At 32.0% G+C, this 27,784-nt stretch overlaps 4 protein-coding genes across 7 annotated transcripts; 1 reads left to right on the forward strand and 3 right to left on the reverse strand.

The window, feature by feature from the left end:
- Window positions 1-3,818: 3,818 nt before the first annotated feature.
- LOC114183212 (receptor-like protein kinase FERONIA) lies at window positions 3,819-7,307 on the reverse strand. The gene has a single exon (XM_028070144.2). The coding sequence runs from the start codon at window positions 6,776-6,778 to the stop codon at window positions 4,076-4,078; it is 2,703 nt and encodes a 900-aa protein (XP_027925945.1). The 5' UTR covers window positions 6,779-7,307; the 3' UTR covers window positions 3,819-4,075.
- Window positions 7,308-9,768: 2,461 nt separating this feature from the next.
- LOC114183116 (alpha-galactosidase 1-like) lies at window positions 9,769-13,573 on the reverse strand. Its single transcript, XM_028070002.2, has 15 exons — window positions 13,285-13,573; window positions 12,946-13,004; window positions 12,691-12,747; window positions 12,527-12,561; window positions 12,317-12,420; window positions 12,148-12,223; window positions 11,992-12,050; window positions 11,844-11,909; window positions 11,674-11,757; window positions 11,361-11,425; window positions 11,191-11,273; window positions 11,002-11,092; window positions 10,727-10,776; window positions 10,502-10,642; window positions 9,769-10,083 (listed from the first exon to the last, which is right to left on the reverse strand). The coding sequence occupies exons 1-15, from the start codon at window positions 13,455-13,457 to the stop codon at window positions 9,991-9,993; spliced, it is 1,236 nt and encodes a 411-aa protein (XP_027925803.1). The 5' UTR covers window positions 13,458-13,573; the 3' UTR covers window positions 9,769-9,990.
- Window positions 13,574-19,695: 6,122 nt separating this feature from the next.
- LOC114186317 (mannan endo-1,4-beta-mannosidase 6-like) lies at window positions 19,696-22,577 on the forward strand. The gene is made up of 6 exons (XM_028074374.2): window positions 19,696-19,952; window positions 20,032-20,308; window positions 20,831-21,025; window positions 21,217-21,339; window positions 21,531-21,742; window positions 21,932-22,577. The coding sequence occupies exons 1-6, from the start codon at window positions 19,801-19,803 to the stop codon at window positions 22,362-22,364; spliced, it is 1,392 nt and encodes a 463-aa protein (XP_027930175.1). The 5' UTR covers window positions 19,696-19,800; the 3' UTR covers window positions 22,365-22,577.
- On the reverse strand, window positions 22,566-27,109 carry LOC114186316 (serine/threonine-protein kinase STN8, chloroplastic-like). Of its 4 annotated transcripts, none has more exons than XM_085673982.1 (5): window positions 26,347-27,109; window positions 25,621-25,765; window positions 24,900-25,321; window positions 24,084-24,455; window positions 22,566-23,310 (listed from the first exon to the last, which is right to left on the reverse strand). In XM_085673982.1, the coding sequence occupies exons 1-4, from the start codon at window positions 26,920-26,922 to the stop codon at window positions 24,114-24,116; spliced, it is 1,485 nt and encodes a 494-aa protein (XP_085530108.1). In that variant the 5' UTR covers window positions 26,923-27,109; the 3' UTR covers window positions 22,566-23,310; window positions 24,084-24,113. The 4 variants fall into 4 exon arrangements, with proteins under 4 accessions (XP_085530108.1, XP_085530107.1, XP_085530106.1 ...); XM_085673981.1 differs by having other exon boundaries at window positions 24,106-24,455; window positions 24,900-25,304; window positions 25,592-25,765; window positions 26,347-27,108; XM_085673980.1 differs by having other exon boundaries at window positions 24,080-24,455; window positions 24,900-25,304; window positions 25,592-25,765; window positions 26,347-27,108.
- Between the last annotated feature and the right edge of the window lie 675 nt (window positions 27,110-27,784).

Below are 27,784 nucleotides of genomic sequence, written 5' to 3' on the forward strand. Positions count from 1 at the left end.
CAACACCAATCAACTGTTAAAAGAAATCCCCTTTTATTGGCACACCAAATGAATGAGTTGAAAGAACCCCAACCCCAAAATCTTTATATAAAGTGGTTTAGAGTTACAGAAGTGGATTTAGTATAATTCGATATTTCTTACATGGACTTGACGAAGGCTAGTCTTGTTTTAGTCTAAATTGATATTGACATGATGTAAACATAATTCAACAAGAGCCTCATTTGACTTGATTGAAGTGATCTTGACTTAACCAAACATTGTCCAACTCGACCCAAATTCATATAGGCTTGACCCAATTTAGCTTGATGTGGACTCAACTGGACTCAACTTGACTTAACTTGAGGTGGACGCAACTTGATTGAGCTTGAGGTGGGCTCGAATCGACTCGACCTGAGGTGAGTTTGAAATGACTTAACCCGAGGTGAGTTTGAAATGATTGGACTTGAGAAGGGCTCAATTTGACTCGATCTAACATAGACCAAACTCGATTCAGATCGAAATGGGCCCGACTCGACTTAGTACGACATGAGACCAATTCGACCTAATCTAACATGAGCCAACTTGACTCAACCTAATGTGGGCTTGGTTTGACTCAAACTACACGAACTCAATCAACCTTAGTTGTACCTGAGTCTAACCTAACTTAATGTAATTGAGTTGGTTCAAACCCAATCTTGTCCATATTTCTTGGAACCAACTTGGACAAGGTCTTTATTCAACTTGACCTAGCCTAGGTGCAACCCAACTTTGCTTGCTAACGTGGGTCTATCCGACTTAGCCCGAAAGAGTTGCTTTTTCTCAGCCTAACATGTTCTACTCAAAATTGAACTTTATGGTTCAGGACTCAATTTGACGTAACTTGTCCAACTCGTGCTCGACCTAATTCGACATGACTTTGACTCTGTCTAACTTGGACTTGATCCGTTTCAACCTGATCTAAGCATATCTCAACCAACTTGAAATGTTGTCAACTTAACCTAATTTGATCTAAGTCTATTACGATTTTGAGTTTGAATTTGAATTGAATAAATGTATTAAAGATTTTTTTAAGAATTTTTGTTTTTATTTTTAAATAAGTTTTTTTTTTACTTTAAAAATTAGTCGTTGATCCTCCATGGAACTTTTGTTAGCATTTTGGTTTTATAAACTTTTTTATTTAAGATTTTTGTTTCCAATAAAAAAAGGCTTAAATATACATTTAGTCCTTATTTTTGTTGATTTTATTCAATTTGGTCCCTATTTTCGTTTTATGTTCAATTAGGTCCTTATTTTCATCAAATTGTGGTCAATTTGGTCCTTTTCACTAACAATGTTTAAATAGTTAACGTTTTTGAACTGTACATGTCACGTGTCAGCTCCTGTTTTTTTTTTATTATTATTTTTTTTAATTTCAAAAAAATGGTCCACGTGTCAAGTCACAATTGTGCCGTCAATGCTAGTGCCACGTGTCAGTTTGTGGTAGTATTATTTTTTTTGTTCAATTTAGTCCCTATATTCATTTTTTTTATTTAATTTAGTCCCAATTTTTGTTAAAATAAATCAATTTTATCCCTTTCAAATTGACACTAAATTTAATATATTTTATACAAATTATATTAATATCTTTTCTAAAATTGACACTAACTTTAATATCTTTTATTATTTTTTAAATTCAACTATAAATTATTAAATTTAATTATAAATTGAATAAATTCTTATATTTAATTTCTAAATAGAATATAATTATTTAAAATATTATAAGAATATAATTATTAATTTTTTTCTAATATTTATATTTTAAAATACTTTTAAAATTGATATATAAAAATATTTTAGAAAAATAAACTAATATTTGTAAAATTAACATTTACATATAAAATATTTTAGATTTTAATATCTAAAATGCAATAAAAATATTAAATATTTTAAATTTAAATGTGAATTTTACAAATATTAATATATATTTTTAAAATTTAAGTAATTATATTTTAATAATATTTAAATAATTATATTCTATTTAACAATTGAATCTAAGAATTATATTCAATTAATAATTAAATATTATAATTTATAATTGAATTTAAAAAATAACTAATAATAATGTCAATTTTAAAAATTAAATGGTTCTATTTTAACAAAATTTGGGACTAAATTAAACAAAAATAACGAATATAGGGACTGAATTGAACAAAAATAACCAATATCGGGACTAAATTGAACAAAAATAAATAATACAACTACAAACTGACACGTGGCACTAGCATTGACACGTGGCACAATTGTGACTTGACATATGGACACTTTTTTTGAAATTAAAACTTTTAAAAAAAATTAAAAAAAAATTAGGAGCTGACACGTGACATGTACTGTTCAAAAATATTAACTATTTAAACGCCGTTAATGAAAAAGACCAAATTGACTATAATTTGACGAAAATGAAGATCTAATTGAATATAAAACAAAAATAGAAACCAAATTGAATAAAATTATCAAAAATAAGGAAACAAAGGCTTATTTAAGGAAAAAAAAAATACCATGTAAACAAAACCAAATTGACCGGTCATGATGTAGTTATGTAGATTGTCCAATTTGAGAATATACTAGAATAACTTTAGGCCTTAGATATTTTCCCCAAAAATTAGTTTTACTTGAACAAAAATTATAAAACATTATTCGTGTCAAATAATTAAAATAGAAAAATTCAACCGATTGTTTTTATGAGGTGAGAGAAGAGAGTATTTATGGACATCCTAACATGGCTTGTCTCTCTTTTGTCATTGATCATGTGAAATTGACTTCTGTTGGAGAACAGCAATGAAAGATACCTATCCAACACATCTGGCTTAAAAAATTTCCTATATTTCATTTGTTCACCCATTTTATTTTATCCGTTCATTTTAACAATTTTTTTATGCATTTCTATTATATTTTTCTATAAATATTTTTAATAAGTATTAAATGAAAAATGTATTTAATACTTTAGAAAAAATGTACTTAATTTTTCTATTTAATAACTAAAAATACTTATAAAAATATTATTATAGGATTTAAACTTGGACAAAAAATAGATCAATTGGTTAGCTGTATTGCAAGGTTTCATCAACATCTCACACCTCAAACGTTTTGTTTTTTCAATTGTTCAGTAGTGATGGAGCTTTAGACATCCCTCACACAAAGATTACACAGCCAGCCAATTCAAACCAAACAATTTACAACAATGTGCCTTCCACACACAAAGCTGAGATCACCTTCACTTCACATTTAAGCATTTCCTTGGTCAATGCCTCTTTTTTATTATATGCTTATTTATAACCTAATCTTATATCAGAGTATATAAACAACCACCCATATATTAAGACAAAAGAGAATAAAAAATATGAAGGTGGAATTTGGTGCAAGTGTCACATTTATAAATGATAATTGGCTCTTTCCTCATCCTTTATGGCTCCTCTTTCTTGTCTACACACCGCACAGGTGTCAGATGGTGTCATGCATATTGAAAAATGCTATTCCCTCTATAAGGCCTTCACACGTTATCTCTGCTGAACATGTTTTCGGGTATAATTTTACAATATTTAAAATTCTTATACAGATAATAGTGGTATTTTTATACAGATAATTATGATGGTAATGGGCATGCTTGGTTTTAAGTCATCCCATATAATAAAAATCAACACACTGCATAGTAACTTGACCTACATGATTTGGTATAGAGCACACTCTTTCGTACTATCATAATTTATTACTATAAACCAGTAGTTAATCTTGAGTTTGTTGACTCTTATTATCTTACAAAGAAACAAAGTAGTTCAACTAAGAAAAGCACGACATTATCCATCTTGGGAAGAAAATGAGGGTTTCAAAAAATTCAGATATAGCAACCTCGTTACAACACGTTCGCTCTTCTTCAATCTTTACATAACATGGTCACAAATTACAACTTACATAATCATAATAAATTAGAAACAACCGTAGAAATGAATAGAAATATTAGGAAAATGAATAACGTGTAACATTGAAATTTGGTGAAAGCCGATTGCACTGCAGAATGAGTGATTGGCTCTGTATGCAGTGAGAGGGTTGTTACTGCACGAACTTAACGCCCTTTTGGATTCATGATCTGGGAGAAGACAGCACTTGGGGTTAACCCATCAGAGTCTTCACTGGCCAAGCTTCTACCTCCAATGCTCATTGAAATGCCACTGCTTCTGGAGTCAGTCACATTACCATCATAACCCGCTATCGCATCAGAGTCTTTCTTTCCTTTAGAATCTGTATAAATCGGCTCCTCTTCATTGTGAATGTCGCCAAAGCCGTTGCCACTTTCCTCTGCACTCTCTTGCAGCTGCAAAGCAAATTCAAGGTTCCACAAGACATCACCCATGGATGGCCTTTCAATACCCTGGTCAGCCACACACTTCATCGCAGTCTCGGCAAACTTCTTGAAGCATTCGGGAGCTATCTTGCCTTTTAGATAGGGATCAATGATTTGATCAAGAATGCCTTTGAGGTAGCAATGAGCTGCCCACTCAGCCAGACTCACTTGCTCCTTAGCAAGGGTTGGGTTCAAAGCTGGACGAGCACACAATATCTCAAAGAGAACCACCCCAAATGAGTAAACGTCTGATTTGTCAGTTAGTTGCTGCCTCCTGAAGTATTCTGGATCCAAGTACCCAAAGCTACCCTTTACCACGGTACTTACATGGGTATTATCCAATGTTGGACCTGTTTTTGACAATCCAAAATCAGAAACCTTGGCCACCCACTTCTCGTCCAGTAAAATGTTTGTTGTCTTCACATCACGGTGGATGATTGTGTGTTTAGCACCAGTGTGTAGATAGTGTAAACCCCGAGCAGCTCCAATGCATATCTCAAGCCTTTGCTTCCATGGAAGTGGAGGTTTCTGGGTCTTGTACAAATGCTCCCTGAGTGTTCCATAGGCCATATAATCATAAACAAGGATCATTTCAGTGTTTTCTTCACAGTATCCAATCAGAGAGACAAGGTGACGGTGACGAAGTTTAGAGAGCATTTCAATCTCAGTTTGGAACTCATGCACCCCCTGCTCAGATAGTGGATTTCCACGTTTAATTGCAACTTTGGTTGTTCCACCATCAATTTCTCCCTTGTAAACCTTACCAAATCCTCCCACGCCAAGAAGCAAAGCCTCATCAAAGTTGTTTGTGGCAGACTTGATTTCAGCAAATGAGAAATGACGGCAAAGGTTTGATGGGAGAGAGGAAGCATAACTTCCTGTTGTGTTGGTCTTGGCAGAAGCTGCAGAGTGTGAATTACCATAAAGAGAAAGTGGAAGCCAGCCCGATGGCCCTTCACTTGCACCCGAATCCCTTCCTTGCCTACGGCGACGAGATGCAGCTAAAGCAAATAGCCCAATCACAAGTACTACAACAACTCCTCCAACAACACCTCCCGCAATTATGCCTGTATGATTCTTTGATTTACCATGATTATGTGTTCTAGCTGTTGATGGGTCAATTATATCTTGCACAGGGGGAGGAATAGGATTTGTCCCTGCCAGATTTCCTGCAGTAGCATTAATTTTGAAGATCTCCACTCCATTCAAGATAGCATCATAATACATGGGCTTGTCAGTTGGATCTGGATGCAATGCAAGCCACAGGTCCACCCGTGGTTCCCCCTCATCGGGAATAAAGACAACATAATCTTTATGCACAGGCACCCCATTAGAATGTGAAAGGCTAAAAATGTTTGCCCAGGCAATAACATCAGCCTGTGGAGTAGCTGTTTGATTATTGAGGAATATATCAAATACTCTTTGATTAACCTTGGTTATATTTGATGATACCTCAGCAAAATGAAGTCTCACTAGATAGGAAAACCCCGAATCAATGTTGAAGATCCAAGTCAAGTTGTAATTCGTGTTGATCTTCGGATTCGGGCCCATTGATCTGGCCGTAGTGTAGACATCAAGTGGAGCAATATAACTTGGTGTGCCCGGAGGATACTCAAACTTCACATTTGAATCAGCAGGCTCTGTAACTCCAAATGCAGCGCCAAAGAGGAAGGGAACATCATCAGACCATGACCTAAACATACCAGTATCATGGGAGGGAGAGATATCATTCCCACCCACATTCAACCTATAAACATTCTCAAGTGCAGTGCTGTTATCAATAGTGTAAGCAGTATTTGTACCCACTATCATGGTAGTTCCATCAGTAGAAGTATAAATATCAGGCATGGACACGACCTCGATCCCATTAACAAACGCGTAAGCGTTGGATGCATTTGTAGATGGAGTGAAAGTCACATTCAAGGTTTTCCCTTCTACATAGATGGCATATTCCTTCAAAATGTAGGCATAATTCAAAGCCAGGGTGGTCTGAGCAACACTAAAGTTCCTAAGAAGCGTGTATGAATTTGCCGTCACCGCAAAAAGGGCATCAGATGCATTGAGGTTGGAGTAAGAAGCCGAGTAAAAGTGCAGGCGGAGGAACTTCCAACCGGAAGCCACCGGGAAAGCATAGGTAAACGGCGCGTGGAACACACGTGCTGTCATGTAGGGCACCTGGGGGACGGCAGGGTCTTGAGTTGCAGCCTGCGATGCGGTGGTGGATTTTTCCGATGAGGAACCAAACTTGGAACCAACATCAGTGGTCCATTCACGGCCATCAGTATCAGTACTAGATGGAGGACCTCCACAATCCAGCAGGATATTATCTGTAGGCTTAAAATCCTGTGCTACAACAACCTCAATAGCCAACACCAAGCACACCAACAATGGAACACAAACACAGTACCGATTCATGCTCCACATCACGATACAAAATTCCAAACCCAAACTCAAAATGCTTTGTTTTCTACCATACAATTGCCAACACCTCTTGCAGGGAATTACAGTACCCACATATCCATAATTTAAAAACAATCAAAGACCACAAATTCGATGCGAAGATCTTATATTTTAGGAACCCAGATCAGGAAAGGGAAGTGGGGTGGTGGGTTATGATCAGGTCAGCTTGGACCCGGATTTTCCAAAACCGGTAAAATCCAGAGGTGGAGGGGAATGATGAACTACGTTTTCAGTGAACAACAGGTTGAACAATGAAAGATGTGGGATAATCACTATTAAGGGTGAGAATGGTTTGAATATTGAAGAAAAGTGAAGTTTGAGAAAGAAGGTATTTTACCTTATGCCATGGGAAGAGGAGCTGAAAAGCAACTCGGTGAGTCAAAGCGGGACGATCCCGAGTTTTGAGAGTTGAACTGGAATGGATTTGGCAGTTGCTTGCAGCTGGAAGGAGCAGAGAGAAAATGGTGGAAGAGGGAAAAGGAGTGAGAAAGTGCCACAAATACCGAAAACTATCTTAAATACAACACCTACCTGTAACAGAAAAAAAAAAAACATTTCACAAACAAAACTGAAATTAATTAATAAACCGATAGCTTTCGGTCATTTTCTTAATATGTATAACTTTATTTATTATTTAACTAGTAATATATACTAAGACAAATCAATTATCTTATAACAAAAACATTAAATAAAAAACTATTTAGTATTCTTATATATTTCATTAATTTATATTCATAAAAGCAATATTCAATTTAATTAGTAACATCAAAATTGAATTTGCTGATGGTTTTTCCGTTTTTTTTTTCTAAATTAACTTTAAAATAATTGGAATACATCATCTATTTTTTCACTTAATTATACTTCATCTAAGTAATTCTAGTGTGAATATCACATCCTCCTCCGATCTTCTTTGAGAATTTTTCTTACTAATTTATGGTATTTATTACTCATTATCTAAAAATAATAAATATAATATTTGAATAAAATAATAATAATATAACATAGATACATTGAATGCTTACACTCTGAAGATGTTCTTGAAGATTTAGAATAATTCTTGTTTGAGAATTTTTCAGAAGAGCCAACCATATTTATTTGGATCAAGTTATTGTGGACGGTAAACCATAACTCAAGATGATTTGTAAGTTAAACAATTAATGTTGTATTAATTACTAATGCGTATGATTTTTATGTGTGACGTTTAATTAAAATGGAAATGGTACCCACGGCAATTATAACTAATTTTTGTATGATTTTTATTACACGAGCTATTAAGAGAAAATCGTAGTTCTATTACAAGAATACTTTCGTTTTCACAGTATCTAAATTTTTACTATGAAGATAAATTATAAAACATTAATGAAGATAGATTTCTAAACTAACCCTAAAATGAAGTTTTTGAATTAATAATTTTTTTAGAATTAAATATGTTTTTTATCTTTCAAATTTCAATGAAAATTAAAATTAGTCTTTCTTCGAAACTTTGACTCAATTTAATCATTTAATTATAGAAATGTGTGGATTTTAGTCATTTCAATCAAATTTTATTAAATTTATTTAAGGTTTTAAACGCATTTTATAATAATATTTGAATTGTTTACACCGTTTGACACATTTTTACTTCAATGTTAGTTAAAATACTACTATAAAATACATTTAAAACATCAAACAAATTTAAGAAAATTGGATTAAAATAACTAAATCCACGTATTTTTGAAGTTGAGAGATTAAATTAAATCAAAATTTTAAAGAGTAAATTATTTAAATTTTCACTTAAATTTGAGAAAAAAAAAATATTTAATTTTTTTTTTATAATAATGCACCGAATGTCCATGATTGTTTGGCTGTAAACCACCCAGTTGGGCGTTCCAACTCTGCAGGAAAAGAGAAATTCAAAAGCGTTGATGATTGGATGACAGATAACAGCTTCCAACTTGCAAAAACGCGTTTTCATACTTATCAGGTCTCTTTCTTATGCTTAATTAATTGCTCAGAATAATTGTTGGTAGTAAGGAGTATCTAACATGGAAATGACAGATATGTTGAGACATTTAGAAGTCCTTAATTGCAAATTACTGACGCAGAAAATAGCAATATGATTATGACAGTTGTTGGATAGCTATTAACAGAAACGGGCTTTTATTAATTAACAAAAAGACATAGTATTGTTAGTTTTGTTTTAGTGAAGCTAGTGAAGACTAAAGACTGGACTTTCGTCAAGAATATATCAAATCATGAGGTAGGAACATAACATATTACTATATTTAGTTGAAAGTAAGCTCGAATTGATTTTAAAATAATGAATGAGATTGAAAGTTGTATTTGAATTAATTTTTTCCGTTCAAAAATTCATTTTTTTTTTATTTATCTAATTAATTATCAAGAAAGTCGAACTTATTAGGAAGATAAGTTTACATCTTATATACGGCGATCTATTAACACATGATAAGGCGAAAAAAAAAACAAATATTAATAACATAAAATTTAAATGATTTTAATAAATAAACTTTAAATTTAATTTAATTTTATAAAATCAATTTATAAAATAAAATAAAATAGATATGTTATGTTGGTTTCATAGTTTCGTACTGTTTGATTTTAAATTTAAAATAAATAAATAAATAATTAAATTAAATTAATTTTTTTTAGTATATTAAATATTTATATTATTTGATACATTTTAATTTATAAATAAATTTTATATTTATCACAAAACTACATCATCTAAAGAATTGGAATAAATCAATTTTATGTTTAAAAAAAAATTAAGATCATTAATTAAAAGAACTATTTCTATCTAAAATTTAAGACAAAACCGAATTCTAATTTAATGTTAAAGTTTAAGAATTAAAAGTATATTTAATCTAAACAAAAGTTATTTGTAAATTATTGTATTTTTGGTTGACTGGGATTTCCAACAAATGCTAATTTGTATTAAGATTGCTCACTTAAGATTTGTTTAAATTTGTGGATGCTGGAATCATTTCAGCATGTCAACAGTTTTATTATCATCCGAGTGACTGCTTCCATTGAGCAGCTTTGTACACTAAACAACGTAGCAAGCTTCTATGAATAGAAGCACAGAAAAATGTTTATTGAAGTGAAAGTGGTGCACAAGTTATACTCGGTAAGAAAAACAATATTGACACCAGTGACTCCACAAGCTGTTTCAGAACTCAAGCAACCGGCTTCAGCACGTACATTTTACACGCATGTGGCTCCACTTCGGCACTCAATTTTCCCTGAAACCGTCCCACCACTGTCTTGTGCTGCATGCATTGTAGCAGATAAGATCAGCACAGTTGTAATGAAAAGATAAAACATGCATTGTAGGAGATAAGTCATAGCATCATGTTACGAGTTGTTGTACAATTGTTCTGTGACGGAGACTATGAACCAAGTCACAATCCAAGTAGGATTCCTAAGTCACAATCTAATGATAAGAGCTTGACTTTTGTGTAAACTCTTGACGACTCCTGTATAAACTAAAATTGTCATGACTTTTGTATATCTGAAGTTGAACTCGTCTGGAGTCCACACAACTTACCCATAATCCGTAATTTTTTCAAACTTATCATTTTTAATTTGTGGGCAAATTTGCCCCACTTAGGTAAAAAACACCCTGAAAACAAAACAGGCATGGAAGACTAAGAAGAACAAAAGATTGAATGCATACAAACACAGTACCTCCCAAAGGTCTCTCGCTTGAACAACACTTTTTGATGGTAAACCAATGTCATCCCAATAGGCTGTAATGGAAACATTCCAAGGGCCACGATTAAGCAAGACAACAGCCACCCTGTAGCTTGAAAGAGGACCTGCCCAAATCTGCATAAAAGCTCATGCATCATAATTTATTGTTCATCTGAAAATAGAGACAAAATCTTGTGCTGTCTTCCAAATTCAACTTACCTCACTATCACCTTCCATCCTAACCTTCTTACCTTGTACACCAAGTGAATCTGAGATTGTATGACACAAATATCAGTAACAGCACCTTGCTATAATGAATAACAAATGAGTCTGATATAAACTTACAAAATTACCCATTTTTACAGTGTGAAAAGTTTCTAGACAATGAAAACGGTTTTAGACTGTCAACATGGTAGCTGTGACTTTTTCAGTATTTTTTGTGAAGATTGATAAATCTATCATATGACATTTTTTTATGGATTACTATGTATCACCTTGATTAACTGCAATAACTTCCTTATTTGTTACAATCTCCACAGTCTCTTTAGTCATGTTTCTAACATCACAGCCAAGAAGAAGAGGAGCCTGCAATAAACCTTCACATGAGGAAATAAAAGAAGAAGGCCTTGTACATGCTTTTGAATAAATCAGTGAATTTGAAAACAAAAGAATTATGGTACTACCTTGGAAAGGGCCCATAAACTGAAGTGAACAATATATTCATTTTTTGTCATCCCTCCATTTCCCACCTCAAGCATGTCAGGATCTGTTGAGTTCACATGTTCAATGGATATCAAATTCTCAATTGGATAAAACATCTTCCCAGAAAGAACAAGGTTAATGAGATTCTAACCATTCCAACCACCAGGTCTTGCATATTCAGCATAAACCTCGTTCATGTCTGCCTTTGAAATCATGCTGCCAAAGACAAGGGTAGGTAACCTTTGTTAGCTACAGATCCATATTAATCCAATAACTCTGCACCAGTTGATTTGATGACACTGACGTTGGTACTATACAAAATATATTTTAAAACATCAAAATATCATTATGTCCAAATCAATGTATTTTGAAGACCAGCAGAACAACATAGAAAAACCCAGCAACCCAGATTGATGGCTATAAAACTTTGCTCCATTTGTACTAAGTAAAAGCACAATTTTCACCTTTCCCATGAATCATTAATGTCATTGGTAGTTCTCCAGCTGTTTCCCACTTTAGCACCCCATAAAGCAGGGTGCAAGTCTCCCCTAGCAAACACAGCACCTATGATTAGAGTGAAGAACATGAACATAAAATTGGAGGAGCAATAAGATACTAAAACAAATAAAATTACCATTCACATAGAGAGAAGAAGATTGGACGACCAGCCATTGATAAAGCCCGAGTCATAACAGGGTATCTAGTCATATGAACACCATAGTTTTCAAAATGCAAATGTTCACTTCGATCAGTTAAAATATAATACTGATACGCATTAGTACCTATCAGTTGGTTTTGATTCATCATTGTTACAGTTATCATACTTCAAATAATCAATACCCTGAAAAAAAAACCAAACCAAAACAACCATTTGTTTGATTGCACTGAATACGATTATTCCAAGGAAAAAAAGAAGAAAAGAGCACAATGTGCAATACCCATGATGCAAAAGTCTTGGCATCTTGAAACTCGTGACCAAGAGAACCAGGCATCTGTTTGCTACAGGTAAAATACCTGCAAAATTGAGCATCTTAAAAGCTTAGTTAAGAATTTTACAAAGAAGTACATAGGACTGCATTGGTTAGTTGTTTGGTTAAGTCTATGTACCCAGCATCTGAATAAATTCCAAGTTTAAGACCTTTGCTGTGAACATAATCTGCAAGAGCTTTGATTCCAGAAGGAAATGTTGACTTTTTTGCTACCAGATTACCCTACAACAATACAACAAACAACAATAGCCTATGTAAAAAATGTTCCAAAAACAAAAATTAATTTGAATGTGAGAACTTTCAGGTATAAAAACCATAACAACTTTACATGAGCATCCCGGTTTAGTTCAGCCCAACAATCATCTGCAATAATAGAAAATTGTGGATTAAGTTTAACTGCTTGTGCTTATGACATTTTGCAAAGTAAAGAAGCACAATGTTAATTAAGTAATAAGAAGAAGAAACTTGAAACAAATAGGTGTTTCCATGTACCTATGTTGACATATGTGTATCCAAGCTTAGAAAGACCAGTAGAAACAAGGGCATCAGCTGTAAACCCATATGAAAAATTCACAATCAGACTGAATTCTCAACCAAGTGAATCTTTTCTAAGAAAAACTAAAATAAAAGCCAAAAGCTAGTTTAATTTCAGTTGTACACATAATTCATATATCTAATCATAAACTGATGATAATAGATAGATAGATACAAAATTCACATAACACACACACAGAAAGGGCCAAATACCAGTTTCTCTGATGATCTTTTCGTTAATTTGACAGCTAAAATGATTCCAACTGTTCCACCTGCACTAAAAGGAACTGTTGTAAGTAATATGATAAATCTTTTTGATGGACAGACTTGGAATCAGACAAGAATGAGCTATGTGTAGTTGCAACTGCTTATTTAAGGTACGAGGAAAAAAAAATGTTCTCCCAAGATTCTTGCCAGCACTATTCACAACAGTCGGCTGAGAAGTGTTGTAATTTGTAAAGATAAACAGGGAAAAAGAGAGTGAAAAAAAAAACACTCATTTTCACTCAAAGAAGAAGCTTTATGTTACTGAACACAAAATCACAGACATACCCCATTGGAGGAGTTCTACCAAGGCCATTAGCAAGAAGATTCCTCTTGTGTTGCTCCACATGGTCATGAAGTTGTGCTGGGTCTGATGATGAAGCAGTGGCACAAATCAATGAGAAGAGCAAAAGGGTCAACATAGCCACCAGCACTTCATAGCCATTCCTTCTTCTCTCCATTGTGTGTGTTCACTTCAACTGCAGTGAGAAAGACAAGATCCCTTATCTTTTTATACACAGATTCTCTTCACTGCTATGTTCCTCGGTTCAAGGTTGTTCTTTTGGAGTTTAATTACACATAAATAAATAAATAAAGTATTTTAAAAGTTAAAAATGATCTTTTTCAAATTTTTTAATATGGTTTGAACTTTTATAATGATTCACTCATGAGTCATGGATAAATACTGTTTTCATTGTATTCTCTTCAGACCGTTGAAGTGTGAGTACTCTGCAAAACAGTAATTTGACTGTAATGTGATAAGATCCAATTTTCATGTGAGATATAATTTGAGACATTCAATTGAAAGACGATACTAGTTTGTCTACAAGCTTCTATAAACTTGTTTGCATTATTATCTTCAAAATACTTTTTTTTAAGGGAATTACAAATTATTTTTTTATATATTAATTCATATTTTTATATTATTTCTCTAAATTTTACTTTCAACTTAAATAAATCAATTTCGGTCTACATAAAATTTATTTCTTCTTATTCTTATCTTCTTATAAAAGAATTATTATATAAAACTCTTCCAAACACAATATATATACAACATCCTAATAAAATTTTGATTCCACAATGATCTTTGGATTTAGTTAAATTTAATGCTTTTAATTATATTTAATGAATACTTAAAGCATGAAATTAATATTATTAGTAGTTTGTCATTTCTTTTTAATTCTGATTATTTTTATATGGAATATAATTACGAGTTTACTATATAGTTTCAAATTACTTAAAAATTAAACATAAAAGAAAAATGGGTTATTAGATTTATCTATATCTATATACTTTATTTTTAATAAAATCTTAAATGCTAGTATTATATTTTTTATAATAATATTACATTTGTTTATATATATATATATATATATATATATATATATATATATTCAAATATTTGACTTGAAAATGATGGTTGGATTTAACACAACTTAATGTTTTTAATTATATTGATTGAATAATTAAACTACTGAATAATATTAAACGATACTCTGTATATTGTAATTAATGAATGAATAATGAAGAATTAAAGTAGCAAGATTAATGGATAAACATATAGAAAAGTAGAAAGTGTAGTTTGTATTTGAAAAAGGAAGGTTGTGGTGTAAGCATGACACATAAGTACTAAGAAAGGGACCCTTTGTGAACAATGCATGTGAGATGAAATCAGAAGATAAGGGTTTGTGGAAACTATCTACACTATACTCCAGTCGGTGGAATTTTCAATACCAATATAATTCTACAAACTTCTTCCAACACATATATAATATATAAGATTGAAAAATAAATAAATAAATAAAGCCAATTTATCATTAACTTATTTAAATGTTTATTTTTATAATTTATAATAAGTTAACTTAATTAATAAAAATATTTTTCTAGAAAATTTATTTTAAACACATTCTAGTCATTAAGAGAGAATCTTATTTTAACAAAATCAACAGCGTATAAAATGCTTTAAGAATAGATCTTTATTTTTAAAATAAGTGGTAAGAATCTTTATCATTTTTTTATTTTTTAGTATTCATTATTTATATAAAAAGTATTAGTAGAGTTTAAATATTTCATTTGCATATTTTATTATGATAAAAATATAGAATAATATGGGATGGATCATGTGAACCGGTCCACATATTTTGTAGAAAAAAATGTGAAATAGATGGAATACTGGGGTCTTCTCCCTGCACCTCTAAATCTTCTTTATATCTTCCAAATTTACCATTTTACTCCTAATAAATTTATGATATTTACTGTGACAGTTTTGTATTTTTTTTCTTTTTTTTCTTATGAAATGAATTTCGTAATCCGTTTCAGAAAAATGTGAAACGGATTACGAAATCCGTTTAGCATTTTTTTTAAAAACGGAAGTTGTGATCCGTCTTAGAAAAGTATGAAACGGATCTCGATATCCATTTCAAAAAAACAAATTTAAAGAATGAAACGGATCTGTTTCATACTTTTTTTTGTTTATTTTTTAGTATATTATATAAAAGCAAAATTATATAAATATGAATATTTTATATTATTTTAAAATATTTGTTAAAAGATATTAATATATTATTTTATTTTTAAAATATACATTAAATATGTAAATATGATTAAAACTGAAAATAATAAACTAAAAGAATAATTAAAATTCAAAAGACATTATATTTAAAATAAAATTAAAAAGAACGGGAACAAATTTTCATTTTTGGGTTTTATCTAATTTAAAGTTTAATTATCACTTAGTTTTATTTATTTTTATAATTACATCTATTTTTCAAAAAATTATTTACAAATTAAATATATATATATATATATATTACTTTATTTTTAGATATATATTAAAATATATGAAAACATAATAAATAAACAAAACAAAAATTAAAAAATAATAAAAAATACATTTAAAATTTAAAAAGCATATACTTTAAATAAATTAGAAAAAGTTATAATACTATTAATAATTTTTTAATTTAAAGTTTAAGTATTTTTTAATTTAATTTAATTTATATAAAACGGATTGTGAAATCCATTTTTTACAAAATGAAAAAAAAAAAAGCAAAACGGATTGTGAAATTCGTTTCTTAAAATCTTGAAACGGATTCTGCCATCCGTTTCTTATAATTCTGTAATGGATTTTGTCATCCGTTTCATGAGAAATATAAAATAAATGAGACAGATCTCGCAATCTGCTGTACTATTCTCTGAAGCGGATATGAAAATTCGTTTTGGCACACATGAAATTGATATTCTTTGGGGGTGCAGAGGCCTGCAACAAAAGCAGATTCGTTGGCTGGGTGCACGGATGCACTGCAGTTAAATTTTTTTTACTGTTTTTTCTCTTTCTTCATTTAAGGGTAAAATTGGGAATAAAGAAAGTTAATAAGGAAAGTTTTGGAGGTACAAGAAATGTTTTGGGGTACAGGAAGAAGCCCCCTCGAATATTTTGATCCACCAACTTATTTAAGTCGGTCTCACATAATCAGTAAAAAAATCATATTTTAATATTTTAGTTTATTTTTTATTTTTTTATTTCATGTTTGAATATTAAAGTCATTTTTCTTATTTACATTTAATGTTAGTTAATATAATTCTTTTTTCAGTTTAAACAATAATTTATTTTTATATTTTTATTCATGAAAAATTTGACTATAATATATTTAGTTGATGAAATTTAATATTATATTTGTTTAATATATTTTAATTTTATTATCAATATGATAGACTCATGGAAGATGATGGATTGCAAAAGGAGAAAAGGGTTCAAAAAGTCAAGAATCGATTTGGTTGTATTATTAAAGAAGAATCGATTATCTTCTATGGATTCATGGTGATAATACTAAATTGTTTTGAAAAATATTAATGGAGGAGAATGTACTCTCCTCTGTCTGAATCTTTCCAAGATCGATTATCTTCTTTTCATGGATTCCTGGTGATACTATTAAACTGTTTCGAAAATTATGAATGGTGTTTTGAAAAATATGAATGGTGTGCATATGCGTGAGGTTGTCCCCTTTGTATAATGGTTTTAGGTTTTATTAAGTTTTTATTGGTTTTAAATTATTATTGTTGCTGTTATTATTATATTTTTATAATTTTAAATGCCAATTTCAATTTCATTTAATATAATTTTATTATTTATATTTAAAGTTATAGTATATTTATCTTTAAAGTTAAAATGATAATCATCTAATTTTTGTTAAAATATTTTTTAGTCTATTATATCCATCATATCATATACAAACATTGAGAAATTTTCATCTCAAATATACTCAATTTAGGGATCAATTATAATTTTTGAACTATTTTAGTTATCAATAATTTTTAATTTATAAATTGGTACTTAAATTGTAGTCACTAATATTTTTTGTCATAAAATTAATTATTATTCAAATATTTTCTTGTAGTCACGAATTTATAAGTTAAATACTTCATTAATAAGTATTAATAAAGTATCCTAAAATATTGAACATGAATACGTGTCAGAGACGAATATGTGACCTAAGTTGAGATATGGATGCATCATAGCTTGTCAGAAGTTCATAGATTTGATTCATGAACCTAACTCGTAATGTCATACGAAAAAGATAAATATTATACTAATTTAATATTTCAATACCATAATCAATCAAAATAGGAAATAATAATTTCATCATTCTAAAATAATAATGCACAACTTCCATGTATGCAATAGCGGACCATTGTTATGACCGAGGGGAGTCACAACTCTCCCAAAAATTTTTAATTTTATTTTTTATATATGTTTTATATATTTTAAAATTATATTTATATATTATTATTTTATTTATATTAAATATAGTACAAATTTTTATTGTATCACCAATTTTATTTATATATATTTGTTGTTTAAAAAATAAAATAAAAATTAAATTGATGGATATTGGTCAAGAGATAATAAGATTTTGTCACTAGTTATAAGGTCTTTTTTAAAGTAAATCATTAAGAAAGAATAAGAGTAGAAAGAAAGGTAAAAAGATTGAAAAACGCACAATATCCACAATATCTCTACTCTTCTGACTGATGTTAGTATCTATGATTTATGTATTTATGATTATCCTATTAGTGATGTTTTTTCTCAAATCAAGTTTTGTCCCAAATTAGTATGTAACTATGATTGTATGAATTCTTTCATAAAATTGGCACGAACCCTAATTATTTTTTCCAAAATTAGTATAACCTAAATTATGAAATTTTGTGTTTTCCATTGCATATATGGTAAAATTTGTAAAATTTTATGGATGTATTTAGACTGCATTACAAGTTGCACATAATGAATTAGTCAAATAATCTTGAATTAAAGTAAAAATTAAAATGTCCATATATGTTAATTCAATAAATTAGAAAGATTATAAACTGAAAAATGCATAGGAGAATCACTTTATAAAAATAGAAAATTAAAAAATGATTTAATTAGAAAAATGAAGAGTCTTTTGATTTAATTAGAAAAAATAATTTATATATAAAAATATTAATTTGCCAATCCTAAAAATTTTATCCAAGTTAATGTAAGTTCAAACTACAACAAATTGAGTTATTTCATCGTTAAACTCAATAACATCAAATAAAAAAATATATATTCAAAAAGTGTGCAAAAAATGAGTTTACGCCTCGATTCAAGTTGAAATTGATGAGTGAACTTATAAAGTGACATGAGTTTACGAGTTGAGTCTAAACTTCAATAACCATGTTCATCCTTATACATTAAAGAAGTTAGAGATTAAAGAAAGGATAATATTTAAAAGAACTTCTTTGTCGCCTCAAAGGTTAAAATTTCAACTAAAATTCCTTTCAACATCACAGTCTCTACGACATGCATGGTTTTCAAGAGAGGAAAATATGAAAATTTTTAAGAAAGAAAAAAGAAAATTTACTCAAGGTTATACTTGGTTGAGATTCAACCCAAACCCAATATTCTTTTTAACATCGCAATTCTAAGACATGCATGGTTTTCAAAAGAGGAAAATATGAAAAATTTTGAGAAAAAAAGAAGAAGAAAGCTTCCTAAAGGTTACACCTTAAAGTGATATTATTGTTTCACTGTTGCTAGCTTGTAGACAACTAAATCACATATTTTAGTTTAGAGGTTTAGCAAGAAGGAGGAGAAGGGTTAGAAAAGAGGACAAAGAAGATCATATATTTTGTATATTTTTATTGTACCTTCATAAAGTTTTTAATTTCAGATTACACAATTCAAATGTAAATTTTACATTCTTAAATATACAATCTAAAGTATATATTTTATTTAAAATTTCAAAATACACAATTATAAATATAAATTATATTTTCAGATTTTACAATTTAAAGTTCAAAACTTTTCAAGGGTGCAGACCAAAATGTTTTTCCTCAAATGTTTGTGATGGAGACAGCACAACAAGAATTGATTATAAGACCTTAACATTTAATGACTTAACATTTAATAATCTTAAAGTTATTCCTGTAATGCTATAAAAACCAGTTCAAATCCAACAAAGCCTCTCTCTGTGTATCGAAACCTAGTTAGTGATAGTGTGGAACCCACCTGAACTTACCTTAAAGAGTAGAGGGTGAAGACGTGAAGTTTATGCAACTTACTCCTACCCTTTAATCACCTTCCTCTATCCATTGCTAAACAATGGAATAGAGAATTTTCTTTGCTTTAAAGGTAGAGTAGAAACATCATCAGATTGATCTCCACTTGCACCCTACTCTTCTGTATCTGATGAATTTGTATGGAAGAAAGCTTAAGATGTTCACATATATATATAATATGATCCAATACAGCATATACACACCGTGGCTGTGTAACCAGGCTCAATGGAGATATTTGGTGTTCGCATTATTTCTTTGGTACTTTTCTTGATGCTTACTAGAAACTTAAGTTGCAATGCTTTTGGTGGGAGTATGAAGGACGAGGAAGCACTCAAGGAAGGCCAAAATGACATGGAAAATTCTGTCTCAAATTATGGGTTTGTGTTTGAAATTCCTTGCATCTATAGTTGTTGTATCTTATGTTTACTTGGCTCTTACGTATTGCATGTTTTTCAGTGAAATGAGGGGCGTGAAAGATGATGATGATTGGAAGATGGTGCAAAAGAAGGGAAACCAATTTGTGGTGAATGACAAACCTTTCTATGTGAATGGATTCAACACATATTGGCTTATGGTATTTGCTGCAGATGAGTCCACCAGAGGAAAGGTCACTGAGGTGTTCAAGCAGGCATCATCAGTGGGTATGACAGTTTGTAGGACGTGGGCCTTCAATGATGGCCAATGGAGGGCCCTACAGAAATCTCCATCAGTTTATGATGAAGAAGTTTTCAAGGTGCTTTTTTTTACAGTTTGTTATTCTGTGCAATGTTCTATACTAAATTGGTATTCAGTTTACTGCATAAAATAATAGTTGTTCCGGTGCATCCAATATCGGTGACGAAACTCCAGTCTTTAAAGCGGACAATATATCGAGAACAAGGTGATTAATCGATGTTGTCGGACTTGTGGTCGGAACATTAGTCTGTTTCCGCTTTGAAGATTGAAATTCCGTTACGGTTTTGTCCAAATTTAAACTGCATGACCTAAACTTCTAAGAGATGTGAGACTATTTAGTCTCCTGGAACAATCCTTTACTTATAACCGCACATTATTATAATGTTAACTTGCCCAGTATTATCAGCTATTTGTTACTTCAATTGAACCATGCTAAATGTGCTATAATTGTTTGCTTGTGTAAGCTTTGGCATGGTAATTGAAATCAGAATCTGCTACAATCAAACTTCTGACTTTCTACTCATCAGTGTAGGTAATTTAGCATACCTTGTGTAATTCCATTTTATTATTTGTTTCTCAGGCCCTGGACTTTGTGGTGAGTGAAGCAAAGAAATACAAAATCAGGCTTATATTATCATTGTCTAACAACTGGGAGGCATATGGAGGCAAAGCACAATATGTGAAATGGGGTAATGCTGCTGGCCTTAACTTGACCTCCGATGATGACTTCTTCTCACATCCAACTCTTAGAAGCTACTACAAGGCCCATGTTAAGGCAAGTTCCTTTAAATACAGAAACAGTTCAAAACCACCACACCTGAATTGAAGCCTGTTTGGTATATATTGCAACATCTAAAACTACTCTGGAATCATATCTTGATATGTACTGTTGTTTTATTCTGTCATTGTTTTTCTTAATGATTATGCTAAATTGGTTCCAGTACTGTTCTTTTTTTTACTGTGTAGACTGTGCTCAATAGAGTTAACACATTCACAAACATCACTTACAAGGAGGATCCAACAATTTTTGCTTGGGAATTGATGAATGAGCCTCGTTGCACCTCAGATCCTACAGGTGACAAGTTACAGGTTTATCCCTTTCTTTTGGCTTCCATATCACAAGGAAGGGTCTAGAGGTATTGATTGAAAAGAAAATATAAACACACTTTGTGATGTCATATAATGACATCACACTAAACAATTGCATTCTAAAAGCAACTTCTTTCCATGATGTCACATAGTTCACTGAACTCAACTACTCACTTGAACGTGTATTCTAGGATTGGATTCAAGAAATGGCATTCCAAGTGAAGAAAATTGATCCAAAACACATGGTAGAGGTTGGACTAGAAGGATTTTATGGCCCATCAACACCTCAGAGAACTCAGTTCAATCCCAATACATATGCTACACAGGTTGGAACTGATTTTATAAGGAACCACCTGGCTCTTGGTGTGGACTTCGCTTCTGTTCATATTTATGCTGACTCTTGGTAAGTCTGTTCAGAACTTTATTGTTTTATTAAAAAAATATTAAGTTTTCATAAAACTTACTTATGTCAGTGTTACATTTCATATGCATGCGCATTTGTCTAGTGTATCACAACACTAATTTTTATTAGTGATTTGTTGTTTGGCATACATATACTACAGTTCTAACTTAATCAATTATCTGGTTGAAGGATTTCACAACAAATTGCTGATTCTCACCTCTCATTTATAAAATCATGGATGGAAGCCCACATAGAGGATGCTGAAAAGTATCTTGGAATGCCAGTTGTTTTTGCTGAGTTTGGTGTATCTTCCAAAGACCCTGGCTACAATTCATCATACAGAGATACAGTCATAAGCAGTGTGTATAATACCATCCTAAACTCCACAAAGAAAGGAGGGAGTGGGGCTGGAAGCCTTTTGTGGCAATTTTTTCCTGATGGAACTGATAACATGGATGATGGGTATGCAATTGTTCTCTCAAAATCTCCTTCCACCTCAAACATTATACAGCTTCAATCATCTAGGCTTGCGCTGTTCAATTCAGTGTGCAATACTAAATGCAGCTGGGGATGTAAGAAGAAAAAGTTGTTGAACAACATACTCTATCACGATGAACTGTAAAACCATATATGGAAAGTTTCCGACTGTAATGCTGTGGTCCTATACAACCATGCATGGATAAATATGTGATTCACCAAACCATCTTGTTATGAACAATGCTTTAATTTCTATGTTGTGGCATTATGGTCATGCAAGGTCACCACCATATAAAACTAGAAGAGTGATGCAGTACTCTTTGTTGTTTTACAATAAGAAAGAATATATACATATGTACCATTATATAGCAATTTATAAAATAAATAAGTTAGCATTATACTATAGGTGCTAACCGGTTGTCTTGTGCAAAACATAGCAAATTGTAGATTGGAATACAATGAACAACAGCTTCGTACAATAGCAATGGTTGATTGGAATTGTCAAATGAAATTGAATAAACCATCCAATCTTGAAAGTAAATATCTTGGATAAGTAAAAAATCATTACTTATCAGGAAAAAAAAAAAAAAACAGATTGTCTCTCTCTTCCTTTAGTTCTATATTTTGTGTACCCATTGGCATTACTGGTCATATCCTGCCAAACTCTGAATATTTACCCCTTGAAGAAAAAATCATGAGAAATGTAAACCATTGAGTACTCCTTCCTCATTTTGAATCAGCCATTGATTTTGAGAGGAGATATGCTTATATCATATAGGCAAACAGATAACAAACAAGGTATGTATGAATTTAGACCGCCAACATGCTAGGCAGCTATCATAGCTTTTTCCTTTCAGATCTTCTGAAGGTTCTCAGGCTTAAACATAGAAAATAGGGAAAAATTCTGCGGATTTCTGCTTGTAAATATATAAATTAGTCGGCATTTAGATGGGATGCCATTATATCCATATCATACGAGCTCCTCCAGAAGGAAACAGACGTTTTGCAATAACATTGCCAAAGAGAACTTCAATTAACAGTGATATGGCATGCACTCATCAAAAGAGCAAAAACAAATAGGTATACTGTCCCTGCATATTATGAGTGTAATCATAGGTGTTACAGACCAATATTATAGTGTTAAAAAGAAAAGCAGAAAATATGAAGGCACTACAGAATTGTATGTTATTTGCAATTTAAAAGAAACTACAAAAGGAGATAACTTTTAATTGCTCAGAGCATAGCTCCTCTAACAGAAAGTCATAGCATAACCCCCTTTCCCCTTTGCCTCATGAGACACAAATAAAAGTATTCTCCCACATCAAACCGCCTCCCACTACTTATACCAGCTCTGGTTTGTAACAACCTCTTCACTTACTCATGCTACCTCAGCTTGAAGATTTCCCTTTTTTCTTTTGTGCAATTGCTCCTTTGTAATAAAACTGATTGGATTTCTCCTTTCAGAGAGCAATAGCTTAGTCTATAAGTGATACTGATATCATTATCCCTTCCTTAGATCCTACTCCTATCTACTTACTTCAGAACTCCCCTCTAATTAACTATTACAACTAACAACTAATTGTCCTAACAACCTTAAGGTGCAAAAGTCAACCATATAAAGTTCTAGATGCTTGCATAAAGATCCAAATGCATCTTTTTTTTTTTTTATCAACGATTCAAATGCATCTTGTTTAATTAAGTCAATATAAATCATTGTTTCCATATGCAAATCTAATTACTTAGTGTACCACTGTAGACACATGTTCAGGAGCCAACAGGGATTTGCTGAAGCTTATTTAAGAGTCAGAAATATGGACCAGGTGAAAAAAATGAAACAATCACAGAATGGAACAAGTATACCTACATAGCATTTCTAAGTAGCTCACTTTGTGCTTTAAAAGCTTAGTTTTGAAAGGACTGCAGCGGCCTGATCCCCACCCAGAAGGAAATAAGGATGCCTCAAAGCAGCAGCAGCAGATAAACGTCCTCTTAATTGGGAACATCTCTTGGAGATAAGCTTTGTTGCCAAGTCCCAACCTCTTCCAGAGTCACTATCAAGAATTTGGAAGTCAGACCTCATGCGAGTAGAGGCTCTCCATTTGTTCAAATCATATCCACATGTTCTTATCTCCAAATTGAAATTCTTCAAAGCAGCTGAAGATCTTAAGGTTGGAATTGCTATTTGCAGGAGTACAATCCCAGCAGAATACATATCAAACAGATCAGGACTCTTTAACTGCAAAAACAAACAGGGAAGAGGAAAAATCATGGGATGATCCATGCACATTGAAAATGTGCGTGTACTTGAATGAAATGATACCATACAGATTAATTACCAAACGATGTCAATCATGCCACAATCTGTAATTACTAGCTGATGATGCAAAATCTATAGGAAAATGAATAACTCAGGCTTGGAGCAATTTAGAAATCCCAGTGAAGATGTTTCTAATACAGTAATGCTAGCCATAACAGTACTCACTTAAGTCAATGTGCTATTGAGACATTCATTTAAAAGAAGTGCCTTAACTAATTATACAGGATTCAGTGAATATATTGTCCTATATAATGCTTTAACAAAGTTCACCCGTATTATATAATTTTACTAAAACTGACACGATGTCACCCTTTAGGGAAGAAACTGAATTTTTACTACATCAATAAAGTATATAAATAAAACCTGCCACATGATTGGTGAAAGGAAAGCTGCAATTGGCTCTGGTGGAAGACTCAGGGTTTCTTCTGGTAGAACATACAGTTCAGGGGGACAGTAGTCACGATCCAAAGGGGTAAGATTGGGAACATAATTCTTTCCAATTCTAAGGTCTGTTGCAGAACCAAAATCGATGAGTTTAATCTGCCCCCGTTTGGTAACTACCAAGTTGGCAGGCTTAACATCCCTATGAACAATTCCAGTGTCGTGAATTTTCTTAAGAGAAGTAATGATCTGGCGCATTATTTGCTTGATGATTAGTGCATTTCGTTTAGAAGAGTCTACACCCTGCAAGACACGTCCAAACATGGTAGACTCTAAGTTTGATGGGAAGCTTTGATCAGCCATGTAATCAGCAAGAGATCGCCCTCCCTGTGATGTGGACAACCCTGCAATTAGTTTATGGAATAGTTGGTATATCATAAAATATGTTTGGAGCATATCTGCATGCATTAAGTTACTATTGTTCCATATTCATGACAACATTTTGGAATTAAATTCACCATAACAAACCACAGCAAAGCCTTATCCAACTAGGTGGGTAAGCACACAACGTCATTCAATATCATGACAAAATTCATGAGTTAAGTGATGCATGGCTGCATGGATAGGCAACCTATGGCTCTATATTTATCTAAAGGGAATATTTGGTATAGCACCTCAAACTTCCAAACTAGCCATTTTCCACCTTTTGTGAACTGTGAATTGGTTTTGTCAGCTACAAAACTTCCAAGAAACTTGGCACATGTTTCGGGAGCTGCTCGGGAGAGTCTGTAATTGAACCACTCCTCAAAATCACCAAATTCCTCCGCCCCTTCAATTCCAACCTTTACCTGCACATTCCGTGAGTCAGCTCCTGAGTACATTTAACCGGCTTTATGATTATAAACAGAAAAAGAAAAAGAATTACAACATCATATGTAAATTGAGAGATGATAAATCAAGTCAGCACACAAGTTTGAATTTACCATCAACAACATAAAGATTAAATATTCGAAATCTAGTCTATATATCTATTTTCCCTTTATGAAAAAGGAGAAATTTCTGAGGAAAAGAAAGAACAAAAGGATCATATAATCCTCCAAAACAAAAGAAACATGGGGAGTTAGCTTCCTTTTCTGAATAGCTGTCTAACTCTTCTGCATCAATCATTCTATCCTCTGTAAGAAGGAATGGCTATAATTAAACCTCCACAGCACATTTCCCACTTTTTTCCCTCAAACCCTTAAGACTTCAAAGTGAACAGAAAAAAAAAATAGTTATTATATTGAAGAAACAAATGGGAACATACGACCGGAGCTGATTCAAAAACAGTAAGTGAGAAGCAATGTCAGTAAATCATATCCATTTAGTTCCAACAATGACTCCATAAACAAAGGAAGCATCGGAAAATAAACGAATATCATGAGTCTACCTTTTTAAGAATGACTTTATCCTTAGATTTGGCATCCAACTTTTTCACCTTGTCTCTTCCATTTTTTTGCATCAACTCTTGTGCATCTACATTCTTTGGGACCAAAACACCTGAATAAACAACACCAAAAGACCCTTCTCCTAGTTTATCCCCAATAAGAAAATCAGTCCTTTTAAGATTTCTTCTTCCAGATAAACTGTCCAAAAGCAGTTGAATAGGGGCCAAAAGGAATGCATCAATGGCGCCCACAAGGACACCCGGCCTCGCAGTTAAATAGGCCCATGTCAGCCCTGCAAGTACCACAAACCCCCACCTCTGCACGTCTGATAAATCTTCAGTTACATTCTGAAACTTCACTAACACTGATTGGAAGACAGAAAACTGGTCCAAGTGAAAAGTGGTCTCCAACAAGTCTTTGGGAATATCACCAAAAACTGCATTGCACTTTACAGAAGTACTCTTGCAACGGTTTGTTGAGAAGGAAATGGTAATTGGGATGCTGAGTTTGAGAGGAGAGAAGCAGATGGTGCGATTATGTTGAAGTGTTGTTGCAGTTGTGGGAAGCAGAGAAGCCATGACCCTTATTTCAAACGAAGGCAATGCTCTCAGCAATGTTGGTTGCTTCTTTCTCACAAAACTAGAAGCTACAAACGAATAACGTCAGCATGCATGGTAGCTCTTGGCCATCTGTTCCTCCTTTCTTTATCCACCTTTTCTGTTTATTTTCTAGGTTCAAAATCACCCCAAACCTCATCCAACAAAAACCTTACACAAAAAATACTGTGTTAAATATGTTTGTAGCCTCACACTATTGATTTTAAATTTCTTCAAAAAGTAAATGCAGAAATTAATCTTGTAAGGATTTCTTTTATTCATTTTATCCTTATAAAAAAGTAGAAATTAGTCTTCCAAAAAATTGGCATCATTACTCGTCAAATCAATTTCATTTTCTGGAAAAGATAAATTTCACGACCACAATCTAGGGAAAACGTGATTTTCACCCTTCCTCAGCCAACTAAATTTATTATTTAGAGAAAACAAATCTTGTAATCCTTTTCCTGCAACATTATAAATTTAGGAAAAAATTATAAAAAATAAAAAAGGACCGACATGTCCAAATTTTATTTTACGCAAACAACAACAATATCAATCAAATAAGCAAACATGAAATAACACTGATTTTCAAAGACTAATTTGTGCAGGCTATTTTTTAAAAGAATAAAAAAACAATTACTTTAAATTGAGGTATTAAAAAAAATTCAAGTTAATAATTACTATAATTATTAGAATTGAAATCATCCAGTTGTTGACTAAAAAGAAGACGTAATATTGGACTTAAGAATTAGTTTGAAGGGGTGACAAAATGGGTCGGGCCGACCGCCATCAATAAACGGGCTGAAAACTGTAATCCGTTCCGATTTTATGCAGGCTAGCGGAC

This window comes from Vigna unguiculata, chromosome 5 (assembly GCF_037176805.1).
Source record: "Vigna unguiculata cultivar grain cowpea cultivar isolate G323 ecotype 2 chromosome 5, ASM3717680v1, whole genome shotgun sequence".
NCBI lineage: Eukaryota > Viridiplantae > Streptophyta > Magnoliopsida > Fabales > Fabaceae > Vigna > Vigna unguiculata.

Bases quoted from the DNA above. Each gene is read 5' to 3' on its own strand.
- LOC114183212 (XM_028070144.2), bottom strand. From the start codon at position 6,778: ATGTGGAGCATGAATCGGTACTGTGTTTGTGTTCCATTGTTGGTGTGC.
- LOC114183116 (XM_028070002.2), bottom strand. From the start codon at position 13,457: ATGGAGAGAAGAAGGAATGGCTATGAAGTGCTGGTGGCTATGTTGACC. The intron at 11,910-11,991 runs GTACTAATGCGT...TCATATGACTAG, and splicing joins GAATCAAAACCAACTGATAG to ATACCCTGTTATGACTCGGG. The intron at 11,093-11,190 runs GTAGTACCATAA...GGTTTATTGCAG, and splicing joins GTTTATGGGCCCTTTCCAAG to GCTCCTCTTCTTCTTGGCTG.
- LOC114186317 (XM_028074374.2), top strand. From the start codon at position 19,801: ATGGAGATATTTGGTGTTCGCATTATTTCTTTGGTACTTTTCTTGATG. The intron at 20,309-20,830 runs GTGCTTTTTTTT...TTTGTTTCTCAG, and splicing joins ATGATGAAGAAGTTTTCAAG to GCCCTGGACTTTGTGGTGAG. The intron at 21,743-21,931 runs GTAAGTCTGTTC...ATCTGGTTGAAG, and splicing joins CATATTTATGCTGACTCTTG to GATTTCACAACAAATTGCTG.
- LOC114186316 (XM_085673981.1), bottom strand. From the start codon at position 26,922: ATGGCTTCTCTGCTTCCCACAACTGCAACAACACTTCAACATAATCGC. The intron at 25,766-26,346 runs GTAGACTCATGA...CGGAATGTGCAG, and splicing joins ATAAAGTCATTCTTAAAAAG to GTAAAGGTTGGAATTGAAGG. The intron at 24,456-24,899 runs GTTTTATTTATA...TTGTTTTTGCAG, and splicing joins TTTCACCAATCATGTGGCAG to TTAAAGAGTCCTGATCTGTT.